Here is a 23,644-nt window from a genome sequence, read left to right as displayed (position 1 = left end):
TTAAAAAAAAAATAAGATAAGGATGATTAAAACCATCTACATCTCAGGGATAGAATGAGATAACATTTGTAAAATAAAGGCAAACTTTAAAGCGCAATAAACAAATGCTAGCTATTGTTATATATACATATATGTGTATATATATACACACATATGGATACATGTATGTGTGTAAAAACACATGCATATAGACATGTGTATATATACACATGAGCATATATATGTATAAATATATGTGTACATACATAAATATATATCCCTATAACCCTCTCATTAGATTGGGGTGATTTAATCCTGTATTTTTGTATCACTGGAGCTGTGGAAACTAAAATTCTGAATAACTGCCAAATCTGGGTATGACTGGCATTTAATAAATGCTTAATTTGATTGACCATTTGTAATATACATCTATAACCCTGAATGGTGAAACTTGGCAATATCACATACTGACTTGGCTCTTATTTTTTTCCTGGTGCTGGAAACAGATGGCATGTATATAGGTAACAAAGGCCTAAGAGAACAAAGGTTGGAGGAGGACCATATCCTAGTCATTCAGGACTTGATCTGTACCTTACCCTGGGCAAGTTACTTAACCCTGTTTGCCTTTGAGTTGGAAAAGGAATTGGGGAAGCACTCCAGTATCTTTGCCAAGAAAGCCCTCAAATGGGGTCATAAAGAGTTGGATATGACTGAAATGACTGAACAACGTGTGTGTGTGTGTGTGTGTGTGCGCGCGCGCGCATGAGAGGGAGAGAGAGAGAGCGAGAGAGAGAGAGAGAGAGAGAGAGAGAGAGAGAGAGAACACTTGTGATTTTATCTCTGGAGGTAGGGAATTTATGTCTTTCAAAATGGCAAATACAATGCAATTTATAGTCTAAGAGTTGCTTGGGGCAATGAGAAGCTAACTGACTTGCCCATGGTCACACAGCTAGTGTGGCTAGACTTGACCCCAAAACATCCACTACTCTATGTTACTTCAGATAATTAATAAGAACAATGAATATTCATAAAACACTTGTGACATAGTGAATAGAGTGCTGAGCTTAGGATCAGGAAGACTTGGGTTCAAATCCAGCCTCTGACACTTACTAGCTATTTTACCTTTGGCAAGTCATTCATCCTTTGTGTGCCTCAGGAAACCACCTAGACTTATCTCTAGTTGTTTCTTCCTTTCAGGTGTGTCTGACTTGTCTTGACCCCATTTGGAGTTTTTTGGCAGAGATCCTGGAGTAGTTTACTATTTCTTTCTGCAGCTCATTTTACAGATGAGGAAATTGAGGCAAACAGGATTACGTGGCTCGTACAGGGTCACACAGCTGATAAGTGTCTGAGGCTGGATTTGAATTCAGGTTTTCCTAAGTCCAGGGCCCATATTCTATCCACTGTGCCACCTAGCTGCTCTAGACCAGTGCTAAGACATAAACTCCTATTGCAAGCTAGTTTAGAGTCAGAGGACGTGTGTTCCATTCTAAGTCTGCTTCTTACTTGTTGGGGAACTCAGGGCAAGTTAGAAAAACATTTCATGTATTTTGTGCCTTCTCTGTAAAAATAAAAGAGCTGGACAAGGCAATATACAATAGTCTTGCTGGTTCTAAATCCCATTATCTTCATTTTCTAAAGAAACAGAGGCACAAATAATCTATCATGTACAGCACCTCAAAAATTGTTAAAGAACCCAGGAAAGCTTATTACATGTTATTTGAGGAGAGAAACAACCTGCTAACAACTTAATGTCCACTAAGAAATTGAATACCTATGTTATCTCCCCAAATTAACTAAAGTGAAAATATTTTGTATTATTAGGAAGAAAATCTAGGGTGCGCCTTCTCAAAATAAATATGGATGCAGGAAAAATGGAGGAGGTTATGCATTTGCATGCATTATTTTCCTGTTCAGTCACTCTAGTAGAATGAACATTCCCTGAAGGCAGGGACTGTTCTTAGATTTATCTTTGTATTCCTAATATCATACCTAGCACAGCATCTGGTGCATTGTAGGTACATAAGGAATTCATTGATTTGCTCCTTCCCTCTTTGAATTCACTATGGCATTTTCCTCTTTTTGCCCCCCAAATACTCCAACTTGCATTATACATGCCAATGTAAAAAGTATCAAATTTAGAGACAATACACTGCATTTTTACTACCTACATGACCAAGTACAAATCATATAACTTCTTCCATCTGAGCCTCCTCATTTTTATAAAATATGAAGACTAGATGGAAAAAGTGATTGATAGGGTCCCTTCACTTCTGAAGCCAACGGTGAATTCTCTCCTTCACTTGAGAACAGGCAACGAACACTTTTGTATCACAAAGCACAAGTAAAGTGCTTTAACACATAGTTAACCTCCATCATTTTCAAATGAGCTGCTATGGAGCCTTGCTTATGCTTGTGAGGTTGACTTTTTGAACCCAAGTAAAAGACTTTGTATTTATCCTTATTGAATTTTATCTCATTAAATTCATCCCAATGCTGTTACTGTCCTTTTAATAATCCAATTCAGCAAGCATTTATCTTACTAATTGGACTAGTTCGCTGGTTTAAATTTGGTTCAGTTTAAATTTGGTCCATGATTTGTCAAAAAAATTCATTTGGGTTTGATTTATTTTGGGGTTCAGCAAACAAGTGTGGTTTTATCCAATTTGTGAATCCTAATTCAGTTCAATGAACACATATAGAGTGATTACATGTCAAGTTCTAACTAAATGCTGCACTAAAAATTGAACCAAGGGAGTAGGGGATATAGAAAATGCAGAAATGTACCATTCACACAAAGAATTGGCAGTGTTTGCCTCAGGCTATATTTGCTACACAAAGTAGTTTAATAGGAATGAATGCCTCAAGTACCATGCTAGTGTCCCCTGATAGGCCAGCATCTACGGGTTTATTACAAGCTTTCTTCCCTGATTTCTGTAGAGGGCACCTCTATCTTTCTAGTCATCCAGTTTCATGACCTCAGAATCATTCTCAAGCCTTCACTCTCTCTCTCAAACTCCCATTTCCAATGAGTTGTTAAAACTTGTGGATGCAGCAAGACATCTCCCATACCTTCCCTTTTCTCCATTCTCATAGCCACCATGCTATTTCAGATCCTGAACTACTGCAATGGCCTCCTAATTGTTCTGCCTGACTCAAGTCTCTCACCACTTCAACCCATCTTCTCTTTAGGTGCTAAAGAGATTTTCCTAAAACATATACCTGCCCATGTCACTTCCCTATTCATAAACTCTAGTGGCTCCTAATTAGTGGGTTGTTGTCCTTCATTCTTGAAGAGGACTAAAATGTCATCACTATACTAGAATCAAGTTACAGTATGTCCGACTGTGACTGGTCAGACCAATAACATGTTTGGAATGCTCTCCCACAGGTCAAGCACAAATAGTCCATGTGGACATTGGGGTGGATTCTCTAATTCGTGCATCTCATGTTTCTTTTGAGCTGCTTCAATTCTGCTTTGATCATAGAGCACAGAACCTTTTCCAATGAGGGCACATCATGCAGGGTGGTCCTGTGCCAGTGTCTCCCATGTCACACAATGAATTCCAAAGTTCTTAAGAGAGAACTTGAGAGGCTCCTAATTACCTACAGCATCAAATGCAAACTCTTTTATTTGGCCTTTTAAGCCCTTCAGAACTTGATTTCAACCTTCCTTTCCAGTCTTAGTATACACCATTCTCTTTCACTTACTCTAAGCTCCAGCCAAAGCAGAGTTCTTGCTGTTCTTTATGCATAACACTCAGTCTCCTCTCATCTCCATGTCTTTGCACAGGCTGTCCCTTCTCAATGTAGACTCTTATGATCCCTGCTTTTTTTTGAAAATTCAACTCGTGTATAAGCTTCTACATGAAACCTTCTCTTATTTCCCAGCTAGTCCCTTGCTTCAATCAAAATTACCTTGTAATTATGGTGTATGTATATGTCTGTGTGCGTGTGAGTGTGTGTGTGTGTGTGTGTGTGTGTGTGTGTGCATGTGTGTGTGTGTGACTCGTACAGGAACATACAGTTAGAAAGTATCTGAGGCCAGATTTGAATTCAGATCTTCCTGACTCCAGATCCAGAGTTCTATCTATGATAATTATTTTAAGAATTTGAGTAAGCAGCAGAATTTTACAAACCAAGCCTAATACTATTTGTGCTTCACCACTTTTTCAGCAAATATACATACATGTGTATATATAGACATATATATATACACATATATAAATAATACACACACACACATATAAACACACATAGATATAGATAGGAAGATAGATAGATAGATAGATAGATAGATAGATAGATAGATAGATAAGTAAATACCATGGAAAGACCTCTAGACTAGGAGAGAGAAGGTCTGTTTTATAGTTCTAGCCATGTCATAAGCTTGGACAGACCAACTCCTCTCTGTGGGTAGAGCCAGTGCTTTTTGTACCTGGTGAAAGTATCATAGACTACACCTGGGGCAAGCCACCCAAAGCATTCCCTGAGGATTGGTGCAGGGATAATGGGGTGGGAGGAGATAGGACACTTGCCTTTGGGAGAAGGTGAAAACTCTGGAACATAGGCTACTTCTACAAGACTGTCCTCTAAATTAAGCACCCTGGACAAAAGCTCCAGTTGTCCTACCTTGGTTATAGCTCTGTCTCAAGCTCTTGGTGTCCTTATGAGCAAAATAAGGGCCTTGGACTAAATGTTCTTCAAGATCTCTTCCAGATCTGAAGGTCTGTGATGTGACATATCAAATTAAACCCAATATTTTCTTTATTTTATACAGCTCTGGGGCAGGCAAAAATGAGAACTCCAGTATGCTTGTATCTGGCTAGATTTCTGACCTATTTGGACCAATGGGAGAAAAGGATAGCAAAATGTTATTCCTTTTCCCCTTTTTTCTCACTGTTTTCTAATTCATTCTCCAGCTCAGGTGTCCTTCACTGCTCTTTGTCTCCCTCCTATACAGCCTATTGCCCTAGCATACATTAGACTACCCCAGGCATCCCTGACATTTGACTCTTTCTGGCAAAGTTGCTTCTCATGGCTCCTAAGCTTAGAAGAATACAGAATATATCTGATCCTGCTTGGTACCAGTCCTGCTGCATCTCAAACACAGTCATGACTTTCTTGTCTGGTTATGAAAGGATCAAGAGGATATTCTTTGGAATGTCTGGTTGCCTTAGGTATAGTGAAGCTATAAGAAGCAACAAAGCAAACAGAATTTTTTCCTTGGGCAGAAAAAGAGAAAAAAAGACTAAGAAAGAATGGAAAAGAAAAAATACCTCTGAGTCAGTCAAAGGAGGATGAGTCACTCAGTCAGCAGGTGATAGGAAATTTGTAAATAGAAAGATAGACTATCAAAGCTTAAGTCATAATTAAGTGTCCTTGTCCAAAGTATTTTCTGTTCTATTATAGCAGTAAAGAACACTTTCTCTTTTCCTCTGTGACTTTAGACAAGCCACTTCAGCACCCAACTGGCTACCATACTCCAGCTGCCTTGTCTCTCCACCCTTGCAAAGCTCTTCTCAAATTGGTGAACTCCTCCTAAAACCTCTATTTTAAGAAAGGGCCAAGACCAGTCATCCTTCATTTTCCAGCCTTTGCCACCATGCCCCAAGTGGTTACCTTCCCTTCTACCCCCATCTTTCAGCTCTCTTTTATGTATTTTTCTCTGTCGTTAGAATGTAAGCACTTTCAGAGCAGGGGCTGGATTTTGTTTGTTTGTTTATTGGATGTATTTGTACCCCTGGAGCTTATTAGTAAGGGTTTAATAGATGCTTAATTACTTGACTTTAATCCTTGGAGACTTGCTGTCCTCCATCGTCATCATCATCACCACTATCATGACCATCATCTTCTTCACCATTGTCATCATAACTGGCACGTTTTTAAGTTGCAAAGCATGTTAAGGTGTATAAAACACTTTCCAGAGTGTATCTTAATGATTCCTCCCAAGATAAACACTACAGGTATTAATATCCTCACTGTGTAGATGAGGGAATTGAAGCCCAGGTTGAGTAAGTAAGTTCGTGGTCATACAACTAGTCACCGTCAGGGGCCAAATTAAACCCTGGTCTCTTCTGGCTCCAAGTCTATACCTCTTTCTGTTATGCCATACTCAATAAAACAAAGGATTTGGAATAAATTATATATAAAATCTCTTCCAGCTTTAAATCATAGAAATCCACATTCCCAGGGAATAGATAACCATTGAACACTGGTCTCACTGCCTAATTCCCAATAAGGTTCTGGGAGTTCATTGACTAAGGTGTGAATCTGGAAGGACTTGAAAGAAGTTGGCTACTAAATGGAGGTGTCTAATGCTTAGACAAAGGAACTGGGAATTAAGACCTTTTAATGTTTAGCTCCACTGTTCATTTGTTAACATAGTTTCTAATGTAGGATCCACTAGACCAGCCTCAGATAGACCACATGAAAGCTGATATAAGAAAATATACATAGGAAGACATGCTATAGGGATATTTTTTCCACGTTTTTTCAAGGGACAGATGTGGCTAATGTTCCCATACATGCTTGAAAAGCACAGGGGATTTTGATTGGCAGGTCTTTCAGCCTGGCTTTGGGTCAATGGAAATTGGATACAATTTTTTTTAACTCACAGACTTGAGTTATACATATGTCATCTACATATCCTCAACTCTTCTCAGAGCAGGGAGAGGGCTTAAACAGGGGTGAGGAACCTGAGGCCTTGAGGCTGCATGTGGCCCTCTACGTCCTCAAGTACAATCCTTTGACTGAACCCGAACTTCGCAGAACAAATCTTCTTAATAAAAGGATTCGTTCTGTAAAGCTTGGACTCAGTTGAAAGGCCACACTCAAGGACCTAGAAAGCCACATGTGACCTCGATGCTACAGGTTCCCTGCAAAGACACGTGGAGAGACAGCCCAGGGGCCCAAGGACAATAGAGCCTTTTTAAAAGGGAAGTAAGAGTAATATATATATATATATATATATATATATATATATATATATATATATATATATATATATCTTAGAAGTGAACTGGATTACATCAGACATATCCTATGTGTAGCTATTCTCTTTCGTGACTGTAACTTGTTCCATGTCACGTATTCTGATTGCTTGGGATTTCATTGATACAACTCCCAAGGAACACTCTAACAATGCAACTTGACTTCTGCTCTATGACTTAGAGTCTTAGAAAATTCTCTAAGCTGTGAGAGGTTAAATGACTTTCCTATGGTCAAATAGCCCAAAAGCATCACAGGTGAGACTTGAACCCAGAGATTTCTAACTTAGGCTCTCCGCCTGCAATGCCATACTGGCTCTCTATGAAATGTAATACTAATTCATATTACTACGTGTATTGAGCTTTAGTTATTTGGAGGTTGGGTAGTACAATGGATACGGAATCAGAGGACCTGGGTTCAAATCAAGACCCTGACACTTACTACTTGTGTGGCCTTGGGCAACCTATGATAACCCTTAGAGATTGTTCCCTTATCTCTTAAATGAGGAGGTGGACTAGATTGCCTCTATGGTCTTTCCATCTCCCAATTTATGCAATTCTATGAACAATCTTTTCTCACAACACTGCTGAGAAATAGGTGATTATTCTTATCCACATACTCGTCATTGTTTTATATAGTCCCTACTATGTGCCAGACACTGTACTAAGCACTTTACAAATATTATCTCTCCCAACAACCCTGAGAGAAAGGTGCTATTATTAGCCCATTTTACAGTTGAGGAAATTGAGGCAAAAAAGCAGTTGACTTGCCCAGAGTGACACAGCTAGTGTCCGAGGCTGGATTTGATTTCAGGTTTTCCTGACCTCAGGCTTAGTGCTTTATTTAGTGGGCTACCTACCTGCCCACTAATAACAGTAATTGTTATTTAGCTGTTTTTCAGTCATGATCAACTCTTTGTAACCCCATTTGGGGTTTTCATGCCAAAGATACTGGAGCGGTTTGCCTTTTACTTCTTCAGCTCATTTTATAAATGAGAAAAACCAAGGCAAACAGGATTAAGTGGCTTGCCCAGGGTCATATAGCTAGTAAGTGTTTGAGGTCAGATTTGAATTCAGGAGATCTTCCTGATTCCTGGCCTGGTGCTCTATCCACTGTGTCGCTTAGCTGCCCCTAATAATAGTAATACTAACCCCAAATGCTGATTGAAATATCACCCTTTAATAGGGGAGTGAAGTGGTTTTCCGAGGGTCATTTACTCTGTGAGTAGCAGAGTGAGTATTCAAGCCCAGTTCTCTCATGGGCATTTTCTCTATACCACACTACTTAAGATCATAGAATAATCACAGATATAGAACCATAAGGGACCTCAGAGGCCATTAAATCAAACTCATTCATTTGACAGATGAGGAAAGTGAGGCCCAAGGAGGTTAAGTGATTTACTCAGGGTTATACAGATAGTAAACATCTGGCATTGTGTTTGAACCCAGATCTCCTCACTCTGGATCCAGGACTCCAACTTCTCTGTCTAAATCCATGATGGATTGTAATAGGGTTCTAGCATATTTTGATTGCTCTACCCAGAACCTATAGATCATGGATATTAGTATTTATTAACAATAAGGCTGTAGCTTACCAAGTTGTTTATTTGCAATGGATTCAGGGCCCTCAGGTTCATAGAATTATAAATTTTGAACTGGAAGAGACCTTTTAGGTCATCTAGTTTAAGTCTCATGGTCAACTAAGTGGCACCGTAGATAGAGCACTGGGCTTGGAATCAGGAAGCCTCATGTTCATGGGTTTAAATCTTGCCTCAGATAATAGCTATGTGATCTTGGGCAAGTCACTTCACCCTGTTGGCCTCAGTTCCTCATCTTTCAAAAGATCTGGAGAAGGAAATGGCAGACCACTCCAGGATCTTTGCCAAGAAAACCCCAAATTAGGTCACAAAAAGCTGAACACAGCTGAAAACGACTAAACCCACACTATCTCAGTCTGTTAGTTTATGGATGAGAAACCTGAGCCTCAGAGATGTTGTAACTTGCCTAAGGTTTTACAGGTAGTAAATGACAGAATCAGAATTTGAACCCAGGTCTTCTGCTTCAAAATCCATCATTCTTTAATTCTTTTTGGGCTGCCAAAGACTTCAAAGCAGCCCATTCCATAATCAACTATAATAGCTCATTCTGGAGAGAGAAATGACAGACTTTCTTTTCCTTTGACTGGACTAGAACTATTTCCTTATTAACTCTCAAATTTTGATATTTGATTACCTGGTCAGTTGCCATTTTCATTTTAGAAGTGAGAGGTAAGTTATCCAAGCTCTTGCCCTAGACAGGCATGTCATCAGCAAAAGCCAGCACCCCACACGGCAGTCATAAATTGCCACCTAATTAGGGAATAATTACTTCCCCAGATGTGGCTACATAGATGTAAAATAGTCTCACAAATTGCCGATTAGTTTCATAGCAGCGATGGTAGTATTAGTGCCACTTCAGTTAATGTAAAATGGGTCTGAAATGGCCAATGTGCTGGTGCTCCCAAACAAGCAGTTTAAAAAAAAGGGGGGGCTTGGAGGAACAGGAATGAGGAGAGGGGAAGAAAGGAAGAAAGAGGAGGGGACAGGGAAAAGAGAAGGAAGAAAAAGGGGCAAAGGTTGAGAGGAGGTGAGAGAGAGGGGGAGAGAAAAGGAGAGAGAAGGAGAGGAGAGAAGGAGAAGGGGAGAGAGGGAAAAAGAGAGAGGAGAGAGAAAGAGACAGAGATGGAGAGGGAAACACAGAAAGAAAGATAGAAAGAGAAATGTCCAGCTGATGGAGAAGAAAAGGAACAGGGTTGTGGGATCTCAGAGAAAGGGTCTCCACCTGGCAAGATGATGCACAACCTTAGATTCCCCCCCAAAATGATGCACTAGAGTATGTGATCCCCAAAACACTGACTTTTCTTTGCCTTTTCCCTGGCAAACCGTCCAGTTGAGAGAAAAGAATGCTGCTATGCAGTCTAAAATGTGTATGAGGTTATTTGCAGTTGGGCTCCTGGGAGGAGGCTGAGGAAGAGATCCTTGTGATCTTCGGGCCAAGAAAATTGCAGCAGCCCCTCCTCCCTCCTTCTAGTTCTTGTCTGTTTAGAGCAAACCAACTCACAAGCTCATTACCCAATGGAAGAGCTCAGAAGGAACAAACAACCACTCAAAGTTAAGGGGCTCCTTGGATGGAGACAGGGACCTTCCATTGACCTCCAGCTCATCTTAGAAAATAGCAAGGGCCCCAAAGGGAATTAGTATCCCCTCCCACAAAGTATGCCCTGATATGGGGTTGGCTTGGGTCAGCTCTCAAGCCAGGGAGGGGCCTACAGGCTTGTTCCATCACTCCTTTCACTCCCTCTTGTTGGAGAAAAGAAGGATTTTCTCTGAAGCCTTTCTTATGATGTGTTTGGAAGTCAGTGTGATTGTGCATGACTTAAGAAATAATTATCAATGAATTACTGACTATGGGAGTTTCTTGCTATGTATTTATCTTGCAGAAGTAAGTTAATGCACATTTATTAAATACTTACCATGTGCCAGACATTGTACTAAGCATAGGGGACACAAAAAAGGCAAATAAACAAAAAAACAAACAAGGTTCACATTGGGCAACCCTAGGTTGTTAGTAGCAACATCATTCAGGAAAAGAACCAGACTTTAGAGCTGGACCTTGGAGGAAAATTAGCATTCTTTTAGGCAAATGTGTTTCCTATCTCCTTGCTCCAGCCCTGACACCAGCCTTCCATCAGAGTTTAATTAATGAGTGTTTTTCCTTCTATTGCATATGGATGGGATAGTCTCATTACAGCCTTGCCACTGACTAGTGTGAGTTTCAGTAAGTCACTCTGAGGCCTGAGTTTTCCCAACAGTAGTGTTAACAGTCTATCATTCTATGGCATCTCCTGATCCACGTTGACTACATGACACTGTCCTACTGATTTATAGTCACCCCCAACCCCAGGGAACATTGAAGCTGTGAACTAGTATTTAGAGATGCAGAAGAACTTGACAAGGGTCATGTGCTAGAGTGCTGGACTAAGGAATGGGGAAGACAGATTCAAATCTTGTTTCTATACTTACTAGCTGAATAAATATTACAAATCACTTAACTTTTCTGGATCTCTGTTTTCTCATTTGTCTAGTGAGGGGGTTAAATTAGGTAACTTCTAAGATCCATTTCAACTATAAATCTAGAAAACCGTAATCTAGTGACTCTAGTCCAATTCCTGTGATTTGCAGATGAAGAAACTGAGGACCAGAAAGGGGAAGTCTCTAGCCTATACAAGGGTTTGGCACTGTTGTTGGACTGTCAGCCCCTGCCATGTAGGCAGCCAGAGTTGGTTTCTCTTATTTTCATTGATAACATGGTATTTGATAGTTCTCAGACCACCACCACTCTGCTTTTGCAAATCAAGTGCATTTTTATTTCATCCTGGTCACATTTGCCACCACCTGAGTGTAGTCTCTGAGAAGCAAAAGGGAGACAAGGGAAGGCCTTGGCCCTCAAGTGAACCAAAACCAGGATAAGAAGTGCCGACATGTATTCTTGCCCTGTGTTTGACAGCTGTATTCTCACAAGCTAAGGCAAGCTATTCCTTCATAAGCCTTTTACTTTTCTTGGGTCAGTGATTTGCACTACCTTGATGCCTGAGATTAGGATGGCTAAAACCATGGACTATCTATCTATTTATCTATCTTTCTATCTATCTATCTACCTACCTACCTACCTATCTTTCTAATATGTGTGTGTTCTGATAACTGCAACTCAATATAATTGGTTTTCTTTGTATTCCTATGTATTTTATTTTACTTTGTGTTTCTATATATTTTATTTTATGCATTTAACAATATTATTCTGATTTCCAACAATGGATGCCTGTGGGCCTGCCATCTATCCAAGATTAACACCTCTGCTATAAAGCACTGTAAGATCAATTGTATAGCCAGAACTAGACTAAGATGTAGCTGGGAAATATTTAGCAAAATAAATAAAAATACAATAGAGCATTTACAATGTTAATGTAATTTTCTAAGTCAATATGCAGGACTCAGGGGTGCCTGTGTAGGGATTAGTGTCCCCATTTCATTTTGAATTTGACACCAACGATCTAACCAGAAAAGTGAATGGACTCATCTAAGGTCATAGAGTTATAGATGTATATCATCATATGGAGGTCAACCTTCTGGTGAGAAGTCTTCAAGAATTCAGGAGAGCTTGTGACTGATAAATAAGACTGTCCTTCATCTGGTTCATAATTGAAGCTTTTCGATCTTAGCAGAACCTGTCAGACCTGATTCCTATTATTGGTACTTTGAATATCTTCCATCATCAACTCCAAGTACTTCATTCCTGTCCTAGGCTTTTCCTGCAAACATTATTGTATGCTTGACTGTGAAGGACCATTCTGAGCAAATGTGGGCAAAGATACATGCACAGCTTCATCTGCATTGCTCCCAGGGATGGTGGTTCTCTCCATGCTACATGAAATGAAAATACCTGGACTTCCAGCTCAAACATTTGATGTTTCAGAAAACCTACTCCCTGGCATGTCAGAATCCCACTCCCACCCCAAACCCAGAGCAGGTACAGTCACATTTTGAAAGTTTATTCTCAGATACAGTGAGTTTTGGGGATGCAGATTAAAGTACAGGCACTGAGTTTTCAGAAAAAAAAAAATTCCCCTTTGACAATACCAGGGCGTAAGAATTGAACCCCAGGACTGATGGACTTTTCAGGGTCTCAGCTATCTTAAACCGAGCCAAGCCCAGGAACTCCTTTGACCCTCATCCAACTTCCCTTAAACATCCCTACAGTATCATGAGACAAAGAAAAATAAGATAACTATTCCTTTAAAAATCCCAAATGTACACTTCACAAAGAGCATAATTAAAGGAAACCACACCATTCCATTTCTCCTTTTCATATCAATTGGCAGAAAGTGTCTTTATTAGAAAAATGAAATTTTCATGTATTTACATTTTTACACCATATTACTTGGCACCTTTGTTTTCTTCAATAGTTATATACATTTTAATTTCATTTCACACAGACATTCCAAACCCCATTCCTTAAACATTGTCTACACATTGAACGAAAATGGAGAACACAATACAGGAAGACACACCCAGAGTATATATTTTTCTATCATAAAAGGTTTTGAGCAAACGTATAATTTTATAGATATGCTGGAAAATATCTATACAGTATTAGCACTTCTTCATGCAGAGGTTAAAACATGGCAGGAATGTGACCATCTACCAATGAAAATAAAAACATAACAAAGGACACAACTTGGCTATGATGTTGGAGGGACTGAAGAAAATCTAGTGATTGACATGGGGTTTGACATGTGTGGAAAACCTCCAATAAGCATCTTTATTTCAAACCAATTCTATCTGGATGAAAAAAATGGGCCTGTATTTAAAGCAATTTCAAAACTATAATTCTAGCTTCATTCACTTGCTAGTGGGCTATCCATTAACATTAACTGGACAACTAAGTCAGAGTACAAACTATCAATGCATTATTTATTCTTTCTTCCCCCATTCGAGAAAACCTCTATCATCTTTTCCAATTAGCTTCCTCTAAAAACACAGATTTTTAAAAGCACAGATTTATGCCCTCAGACATTTCTGACCACTAATCCAGCTTTGAACATATGACAACTATCAAACTCCAGTTAATTCTTCTGGGGGTTAATTGGTAGTGATCATTTTTCAAATGTTTGCTGTTTATGGAGACAAGAAAGTTTACTTTTTTAAGTTTGAAACTTCTAGTACAGTAAGCCAGCTTCTCCTGCTGAATAAATCCTTGGAGTGATTAATGCCAGCTCCTTTTCAAGCTGCATTCACATCTATAGGATGTCAGGATCCACCTAGATGTTATCTCTCTTACTGTCTTATAATGACTACCTAAGATTTGAACTCAGGTCATCCTGACTCCAAGGCAAGGTCTCTATCCACTTTTTCACACTGCCATATGTGTCAGACTCTTTACTGTGGTTTCTTGGAATATGTTGCTAATTCCCCTCTCATTTCCTCAGGGAGGAACAGGTGATTGTCAGTTAACCTTTCCTCCTGAAAGGCTTTGGAAAGCAATGGAATAAGCAACAAGAGAGAGTAACTGCCGCCCATCCCCTGTTACCCTCACCCCACCAAAAAAATCTATAAAAACTCTTTATTAAAAATGATCTGGATCAGACACAAAATTCAGGTCTGAGTCACCTATTTCTTAGCTGGAGGAATTTCCTTTGTGGTCATAGCTCTAATATTATGTCCATAAACCTAATAAACCTGAGCTATTTGTAATAAAATACATTCAAAAATCAATAATGTTCATTTACTTGAATTTGCTTGACAGGGAATAAAATAATTCAATAAGTGTTTACTTGGTAATATAGAAAATTCAATTGAACTCAAAGGTCTGGTTTCACTACTCTCTACCCCCTCCCACCCCACTTTAAAATGCTTTTCATAGCAAAGCAATACATTTTCATATTTTCAGACCTTTGCTGCTCACTCAGATATCAATATACTCTTGAGTCCTTTGGAAACTTAGAACTGCAAAATGCCATTTGAATGAGAGGGGGTCCAAAGAGCCATAGGAAAGGCATTTGTGAGCTAGAAGACAATTAACTTTATTAATTTAAAGTGCCAGTCCTGCTATCATCTGTATGCTATTTTAATATCTTTTTGAAGGGTCATGCTAAAAATTCTTTCCAAAGACAGACAAGAATTAGCTCAAAAGCTTAAAGACTGTGACTATGGCTTATGGAAAATGTCCTAGGTTTGAAAAAAATCATTATTTCTCTTTGTCATAAGGAATAGCTCACTGGAGAAGGGAGGGAGAAATATATCTAGTAATGAGTGTGAAATAAAAACAAAAATTATTTTAAAAAACCCACTACATTTTACAAAAAGAACACTTATATCATTGGATTTGATGCCAGGGCCCTGAGAGATACTGAATTCTGACTTGTTTAGTTGCTAAAGGTGGTGGGAACTTTTTCTGACTTCTAATCTGGATATGGATTAGAAGGAAAGGTCCTCTTTAAAGTAATATGGTGGATTTATCTCTCCATCTACTCCTATTGGCTTTGTTTGCATGAAAGCCCAGAGATAAAATTTTGGGGCAAGAGTTCTTAACCTGGGTTCTGTGAATTTCTTTTAAAAAGTAACAATTTTAATATAATTGGTTTCCTTTGTAATTCTATGTATTTTATTTTACACAATTGAAAAATTGTTCTGAGAAGGGGTCCATAGACTTCAAAGGAGTCCATAGGCTGCCAAAGGAGTCCATGACATAAACAACACTAAAAGCCCCTGCGTGAGGAAGTAAATTGTACTTTTGAGCATAATAGAAGCACAGTTATTTCTTCTCAATATATATTATAACCTATATTGTAGTCTCAAGAATAGGTGCTTAAAGTAGAAGTTAAAAGTTGTTCTAATACTTAGAAATGGTTTTTACTCTCATCTAACAAAATACACAAAATATTTTCATCCAGTAAGGAGAAAATGAAGGTCCTTATGCCTAGATGAAATGTCCTTACAGAACTCATTGCATTTTCCAGTGATGGGACTCCTAAGAACCCTACTGCCACTTTACTGACAGGGGGGATTTGGCTTGACAAGAAAGGACTTTCATGTTCTCAGTACCGTCACTTGGAAATTAACTATTAGTCAACTCTGATCTCTCTGTAGGGAAAGCCAGAGCTTCCCAATTCAATGATGTTCAAAGGGAACAAACTAAACAAACATTCTCTAAGTAAACTTTAATCCCCAACCTAACATTTAGCTAGGAAGGTTAAGGTACTGAGGTATATGACTACTGTCAGCCTTGCAGAGAGAGTAGATCTCTACCTGTCCTCAGCATGTCTGATAGCAAATTTAGCATTTCATCACACATCCAATATAGAGGCTTCCTTCATGCTTCCAGCATGTAGAATTCAATCCTTCTTACAGATCGGAGTGCCCATACATCCAGGTCTGGGGTTCTTTACCTCCTTTGTGTCATGGACTCTTTCGGTGGTCCCATCAAACCTGTGGACCCTTTCTCAGAATAATAGCTTTAAATATGCAAAATAAAAAAGGGATTAAAAAATAAATTGGGTTGAAACATATGTGTGTGTGCATGTGTATGTTCATGGACCCCACAATAAGAATCTCTGATCAAGGTGAAGTAGGAAGGGAGAATCCCTCATAAATAGAGTAATCTTTAAGAAATACCCATTACTGGTTGAAAGAAATTTAAATGACAAGGAATAGATTAGTGTTAGAAAGAGTTTGTTAGAGGGAGAAGGGAAGGGTCTCTTTTTTTACATGTGCGTGTGGGGATTGCTGTATGTATATGTATGTATATACATGTATGTACATATGTGTGCATTATATTTATGTACATATATGTAAGGATGTTAGATCAAAGTTCTGTGAACAAAGGGAATAAACATTAATATGAAGGAAATATGAGTCATGTACAGGAATTGTGCCCCCTCCACACCCTTTGGGACTCAGAGAAAGGGGACAAAGACGAAGAACAGTGAGCAATTGGTGCGGGAGGGGGACTTAATAACAGTCTTCAAGTCTCTGCCGGGATAGTGAATGGTAATGCTAAGTGTAGGAGGTTCAAGACATAACAAGCTAGACATTCAGAGGTTAAAATGTTCACAAATTTCTTGATCACACAGGTTACAGGACAATGGAATACATAAACAAGAATCCTGGGATCTCCTTGTCTGAAATGTTTAGAAATGAATAGAGAATCAAGAGTAGAGAGCTCTCTCTCAGGCATCCTCCAAGATAGACACCCCTTAGAAGACCATTCTAGTCCTAGGGCATTATGGTTAAACATTTGTTGATAAAATGACCACAAATCCAGATGCTGACAGACAAGGAACCTATCCCTCAAAAGTGCACAGAAAACCCCTTTCTTCATGAGATGAAGTGTCACCTTTTGAAAATGCCTTTCAATGGACAAAGATATAAAATCCCCTGGTAATTCCTAGAATGTTCTTTAGCTTTTTTTTTGAGTCTCTCACCATCACACCCCATCTTTTTTATTTCTCTTCTAGGAACTGGTTAGTCACTTTACCTATCGCCTGCTATAACTATAGGCACTTAGGTCCAATCCAAAAATGTATTCCTCTTCATGCCCTCCTCCATAACATTCAGATACTCCTCTATAAACACGGTTTTCACATTATCGCAAAGGAAAAAAGAAAACATTCAGAAAATGTGTCTCGTGGACTTGGCCTTATCCTTCCCCTATGGTCTAATTGATCAAGGAAGTTTATTTCTCTCTTCAAACCAGGTGCCATAAGGCAAGGGTGGAAAAAAGTTTTTGTGTACTTGAGTAGAAATGTAACATCCCTGATTGGCTGGGCAAGAGTAGGCAAAAGTACGGTGGCAGATTGAAATTTTTCATGGGTCACTCCTGCTCTGCATTCCCAGGAAGCCTAAAATCTTCAGAAAGGTGAATGCAGCTTCTAGCCTTGATCATCTTACTCCTAGGAAGTAACTTAAACCCTGGAGCTATTTATCTGACCGTGGAATAGAAACTGGCAATTTTTATGATGCTCCCAAGTCCTAACCCTTATGGGACTGGTTTTCAATCATTCTACTTTTCATGTACACTCAGTTCTCTGTTATATTAGTAAAGTAATGCAATAGACAGAAAGTGTTTTGAGAACAGGAATTAAATTTCTGTATCCCCCACAGTGCCTAGCACAGTACAAGGCACATAATAGGTATTCAACCTCTAAGTTGATTAACTTTCATTCTTGAAGGAAAGGCAACTGAAAACAATTCCAACGAACTTCTCAGACCTACATTTTAGCACAGGCTCATAAACAACCAGCCCCATTTCTCTCCCCTTTATCTTTGGATGGGGTGGTTACTTAGAAGTAGCCATTGAGATTCACTTTAAATATGTAATGAGTAAAGATGAATGAGGGAAAGGAGAAATGATTAATTCCCAGCAAGCATCAAAGAGAAAACCAAAGGAAAACCGGAGAGTTCTCATTTATGCTTCCTAAGAGTCAAAGAAGCCTCTTTCACTTCTGGGCTATTTTCTGCTTTTCGATTCAGAAGCACCAGTTCATGATGGAGGCCATCTAGATGGAAGTCTAGACAAGAGGCAATTTATTATAGTAGAGTCATCTCTAGACTGGATTTAAGAAGCTTGGATTCTATCCTGTGTTCTCTCCATCTGTTTCCTCTTTTGTCAAATAAAGGGGTTGAGTTAGATGTTTTCTAAAGTCCCTTACAGCTCTAAATCTTTGAGCTTTGGGGCACTTCCCTCAGAGAAAAATGTAATAGGTGCCAAATGCCCAGTTTCCACTGGGAAGCAGCACAGGAGTTTGGGGCAGTGAGAGGAAGGGCAGGAGGGTGGGAAGGGTCACTTGTCATTTCCAGAGAGGAGACGCCAGGAAACTGATCTATACAACACAGACATCATTCAATTAAAATAACCAGAATGGGTTTTCCATATGTTAATATCATAATCACCATTTAATTTTAACAGTAGTAACTTTACAATATATACAATATAATGTGAATAATACACTCATATGTGTATTAACATGTATATTATATACATGTGTACACTAGCATATTCACAGGATAAGTGCATTTGATTACTTCTGCTTGTTATCAATGATAAATCTATTTTATTCTAATACAATTTGATGCTAACACAGTACAGTGTAAAGGGACAAGTAAAAGGGCAAAAGGGAGTCACCAACTGGGTGATGTGTTAAAACACAGGACCTTAGGAAATCTTACAATCCTGCTCCAAAGAAATAAAAATGGGACTATCTGGAAAGGAGTAGCAGTTTTGTGTTTGTTTTCTGTGAAAAATAAATAAATGAAAACTATACTGGAAAGAGAAAGACTTATATAAATCTTTGCTTTGTTTTAAATAGACTTGGATACATTTGAGTTATACCAACTTTCCCCTACATTGAAATAAAGGTATTTCTGTGTGTCTTGCTATCACTGAGTGACAGTCTGTCCACAGTAAAGCCAAGTATACAACTTGTCATAACAGCTCCATGCTCTGTAAGCCTGGGTTTCTGTAATGACCTCATATACTAATAAGCCACCAGAAACAGACTCAATGCTAACAAGTACCCTCAAACCCTTTGAAGAATATTTAAGTTTCCCGAATTAGTATTTATTTAGGTCTGGCACCACAAGGGATTCCAACATAAGGTATTTATTTCTATGACAACCCAGTTATGAAAGTCATATATTTTGGGTTTAAAGGAGATAAATTTTTAATCATCACTTAATTAATTCTAACCCTTTTGTTTTTCATTAGCATTTTCAACTTGCAAAGAATTCAGGGCATTTGTCATTTCCAGAGAAAGATGCAGAATATTAAATACACATCAGCATAGACAGACCAAATCGAGTAAACCATGCTCAAGTGCACGTCTGCTGTGTATCTTTTCACTAATTAAACGCCCACACTATCATTCTCTTTTAAGCCAAAATATTTCATTTGTAAACAAGACTGTATATGTATGTATATATATATATATATATATATATATATGTTTTTTTTTTTCCAGAGTTAACTCTGAATTGACTCAGCAGCAACAGGGTTCAAGTTTTTGTTTTGTTGTTGGTTTAATTTTTTGTTTATTTAATTTTCCTTTCTTTTCTGGCTGCCATTCTTACCAGAAGAGGAAAACTATGACTCTGGAGTCAAGCTGTAGAGTAAGGGTAGGAGAAACCAAATATAATCCATGAAATTCCACTCATAGTGCTGGTTCATCCTGGTAATATTAACGGTCTTAATTGTTTTTAAAGATTGCATTCTTTAATAACAAACAAACAAAACAAACTGCAGTGGGGTTTACAACAGGGCTGAAGTACAGTAGTGAGATCATGGGGATGTGGAGCATCTCTGCCCAGAGTTGAGCTCTGGACCTTAGGAAGCTTCATTCCCAGGATACCGAAGTCTCAATTGATTAGGGCATCCCTAGTAGCCTAGGAGGATGACTATTGCTTCCAAAAGGCCCAGCCTATTTTTAGGGAGGAGTTTATGAACTGGGAGAATATGTTGCTTTACATGCTGCATTTTAATGTACTGCATGCATCTGTCATGGCTCACACACAGTAACCTGATCATTTGACAACAGTACATGACTGTCTGAAAACAGCCTGATAGGTTCTACCCAAGGGCTGACAACTATTTAGGGTCATTCAAAATCATTGTGGCATTCAGTGAAGCCATTTAAATTAAGCAGCATAAACAAATTCCTGCCCAAGCATAACAGGCTCAGCTGCCTTCCCATGTCTTTCAAAGTTGTCAAAGTAGAATTTTCGAGGACTTAATATTTCACAGCTCCATTCAAAAGACTTCACACTTTTGTTCATTCCACTTAACTCAAATACAAGTAACTTGGAATTTATGTTTAAAACGTTCTTCTTTAAAAGTATGGACACTAGGATTAATATGGAATGGCCCTATGTTATTCTCTGCATGTAAAAAAAATACACCAAGCCAAATGAATTGGTTTTTGTACATGAGTCATAACATAAACCCTTAGGCACAATGACTTTGAGACAACTCATACATTTGTTAGAGGTAGTATGGTGTAGCAATGAAAGCTACATCCACGGTGAAGTGAGAGTCAGGAGATCCAGTTCAAACTTTTCCACTTACTACCTGGGTGACCATGAGCAAGTCGCCTCTCCCATCTGGACCAAAGCTTCCTCAACTGCAAAATGAGGAAGGCCTCTCTGTCCCTAATATTTATGACTCTCTAATTCTTTATTTCTTGCTTTCTTTAAAAATCACTTATAATTCTACTAATTTTCACCTAAATCCATATTTTTCCTTTATAAATAGAAGCTACTTCCTAGTTTCTTTATAGAAAAATGACATTTATAAGCAGATATGATGTGATTTATTTGCTTGGACTATGATAGTCAACCCAATGTTATATGTGGAAGCTCCTAAGTTTTTTGGACACATAGAGAAAGTACACAAAACATGGCTAGAGCAGGAACATGTCATTTACCCACAATTCTCAATAATCCACTTAGTGGTTCTGGGCTCAAACATTTTCATTCTCAAAAGAGAGAAAGGGGACAGACAACGTGAGGAGTGAAATGTAGGGACTATAGCATTGGAGGTACAATAAGTTTGTGAGTAACAAATGTTCTCATATAAGCAAGGCAAAAAGCTCTCAAAGGATTTCTGTACAAAGTAATAAGGTCAAAAGGGGGTGCTAAGCAACCCTAGGGCACGGCAAATCGGGATAATAGTCTTAAGTCTCCCCATTACTATAGGGAACCAGGCAGCTGGGATATGACTGAGGAAACAGAAAAGGAGGCAGCATTGACAAAAAAATACAATAAGCATCAGCATTTAACCAAGGTATCTTTCTTTCCCCCTCATACAAGGCATCATGGGCGAGGGCCCCTCACCCTTCCCACACGGGCAGTCAAAAAAATGCAATAAGCATCAGCATGTAACACCACCACCACAGTATCTTCTTTTTCCCCTCATACAACAAGGCATCATAGATGAGGCCTCCTCACCCTTCCCACATAGGCAGTCATACATACATACATACATACATACATACATACATACACCCTGCCCCCACCTTGGGGTTGAAGTTGATCTTAACCAGATTTCATCTGGATAAAAATGTGAAGGTGTGAGAGGTCTTGTACTTCCTAGGGAATGGCCCTGTGTGCAGTAATTGTTCCTGCCTCCATCATTATGAAGCTCTCCTAAAATCCTAAAGTGAATCAGTCTCCACATATAAAGTGCCACAGGGATTTTAAGGGATTTTAGATCCCAATAGGAGACCAGGGGACTGGTTGAAGAGGATATATAACCTCTGCTCCCACCTCTACTTCCACCACCAAAGACTGCTCTGTCTTTTAGAGAGGAACTTGTGCCTCTCTGAACATTGCCTAGAGGAATGAATGGTAAACTAGGAGAGCTCCTTATGTGTAACTTCCTTTGTTTTTCTAAGAAACAGAAACAGCAATGAGGAGAAATTCAGGGAAGAGAATAGAGGCAGTGGGATCCTCATAAAATGAGGAAGTTGGACTAGAATGACCTTTATGGTCCCTTCCAGCTAGGAAATTCTACAATTCTACTTTGGCTGTAAGCACAGAGGGATTCTGGGTCATTCAAGGCAACTTTCCAGAGCATATCAGATAACAGCAGGGATACCTCAGAACACAAACAGTTAGGGGAGGATCCCAAATTCTTTCAGGATTTAAAGTACATGTGTTTGTGGGCTAGAATTTTACATATATATGTATATATTTGTTTTTCATCATTGGAGGCAGGTCTAATAAAGTGCATATTTGGGATTTGGGTGATACACCAGTCCTTTCTTCCACTTTCATTTTGGTGTGATTTATTAAGAATATTTTCTTTTTTTCCTCTTCAATATGTCCTCTGGAATAAAAAATAAGTTATCCAGTCGATTTAGAAAGGAAAAATGCTTCAATATCTCAAGGACAAGTAGAAGAGGAGGCTGGCATCAAAGAGGCTAATGTGTCTGAGGTGACAGACCACTTATTCTACCACAGTTTCTCTATGACTATCAAGATGTAGATATTCCATTCATGGGTACATGTATCTACTAGACATGTAAGGAGGATTCTGATTTGGGAATCGGGGGGAAGGCGGTGGAGGTGGAAATTACAATTCCACGGAGTAAGATGATCAATGAAAAATTGTGTCAGCCTTCAGCAAACAGATGGCATCCTTCTCCTTCTTGATGGCATGAAACATATGGCTGTTGGCTCATGACATAGCATTGACAACTTGGATAACAATACATGGTTAATTAGATGCCACCAGGACCACTTCGTGAAGAATGAGTTACAGTTACTTTTGGAGTGAAGGGGTAAGAGATACTATACAGCCCTGAGTAGTCACCAGAAGGGGGGAGATGCAAACTTACGTACACACGAGGCTTCATGATAAATAAATAGTGAGGTCCACTGTGTCACAGATGTAAGATCCACATATTGACATCTAAAAAAAATACATATTTTAGGTTATGCAGCTGTGAATTCTGACTGCACAGCAAACTGTTGAGCTCTTAAGTTAGCATTAAGTGCCTGTGAAACCCAACAAAAGAAAGCATTTGACCCGCATAAACCAACAGCCGAAGGGGTTCCTATGGATTCCTCACCAGGAACAGCTGGGGCCTATTATTCCAGATGCGTCTCCATATCTTGATGACAGCCTAGACTGAAGGTAGCCTCGGATGTGCGGACATACCGATTCTTTCCAGGGCCCTGAGTTCTGGGGTCTGGTATGGGCTGTGACTGAAAGCACAATAAATAAAGCTGAAACTACTAGCTATGGGCCAAACTTTCTCATTTTTCGTGCATGTCAATCCCTTCACAGTGCAAATGCATTCTTATTTTTTTTAATCTGTGTCAAATTACATGCATACCATATTGCTTATTCTACATTAGAAAACTGTTCAACAACTCCAGTGATGGAAAGACAAAAAGCTCTTAATGGAATTTAGAATACGGTAAATCATAAAATAGGACTGCTAAGACGGCAAAACAACGTTTAAGCCAACATCCACAGGGGATGATCCCAGAAGACTTGCCCTCTCTTTTCCTTGTTGAGCAAGGGCTCACCTATCCCTCCTTTACCACATCCAGTGCACACTTCACAGAAGGAAGGGGGTGCTT

At 39.0% G+C, this 23,644-nt stretch overlaps 1 protein-coding gene across 1 annotated transcript in view; it reads right to left on the bottom strand.

Annotated features, from left to right (window-relative positions):
• Positions 1 to 21,535: 21,535 nt before the first annotated feature.
• The window catches only part of GRIN2A (glutamate ionotropic receptor NMDA type subunit 2A), a 165,735-nt gene continuing 163,626 nt past the window's right edge, over positions 21,536 to 23,644 (bottom strand). The window contains exon 12 of the mRNA XM_036739543.1: positions 21,536 to 23,263. Within this exon, the coding sequence (XP_036595438.1) occupies positions 23,124 to 23,263 (140 nt within the window). The 3' untranslated portion in view covers positions 21,536 to 23,123. The remainder of the gene's footprint in view (positions 23,264 to 23,644) is intronic.

The sequence above is a fragment of the Trichosurus vulpecula genome, chromosome 9, assembly GCF_011100635.1.
Source record: "Trichosurus vulpecula isolate mTriVul1 chromosome 9, mTriVul1.pri, whole genome shotgun sequence".
Lineage (NCBI taxonomy): Eukaryota > Metazoa > Chordata > Mammalia > Diprotodontia > Phalangeridae > Trichosurus > Trichosurus vulpecula.
This window is presented reverse-complemented; position numbering and strand designations above follow the sequence as displayed.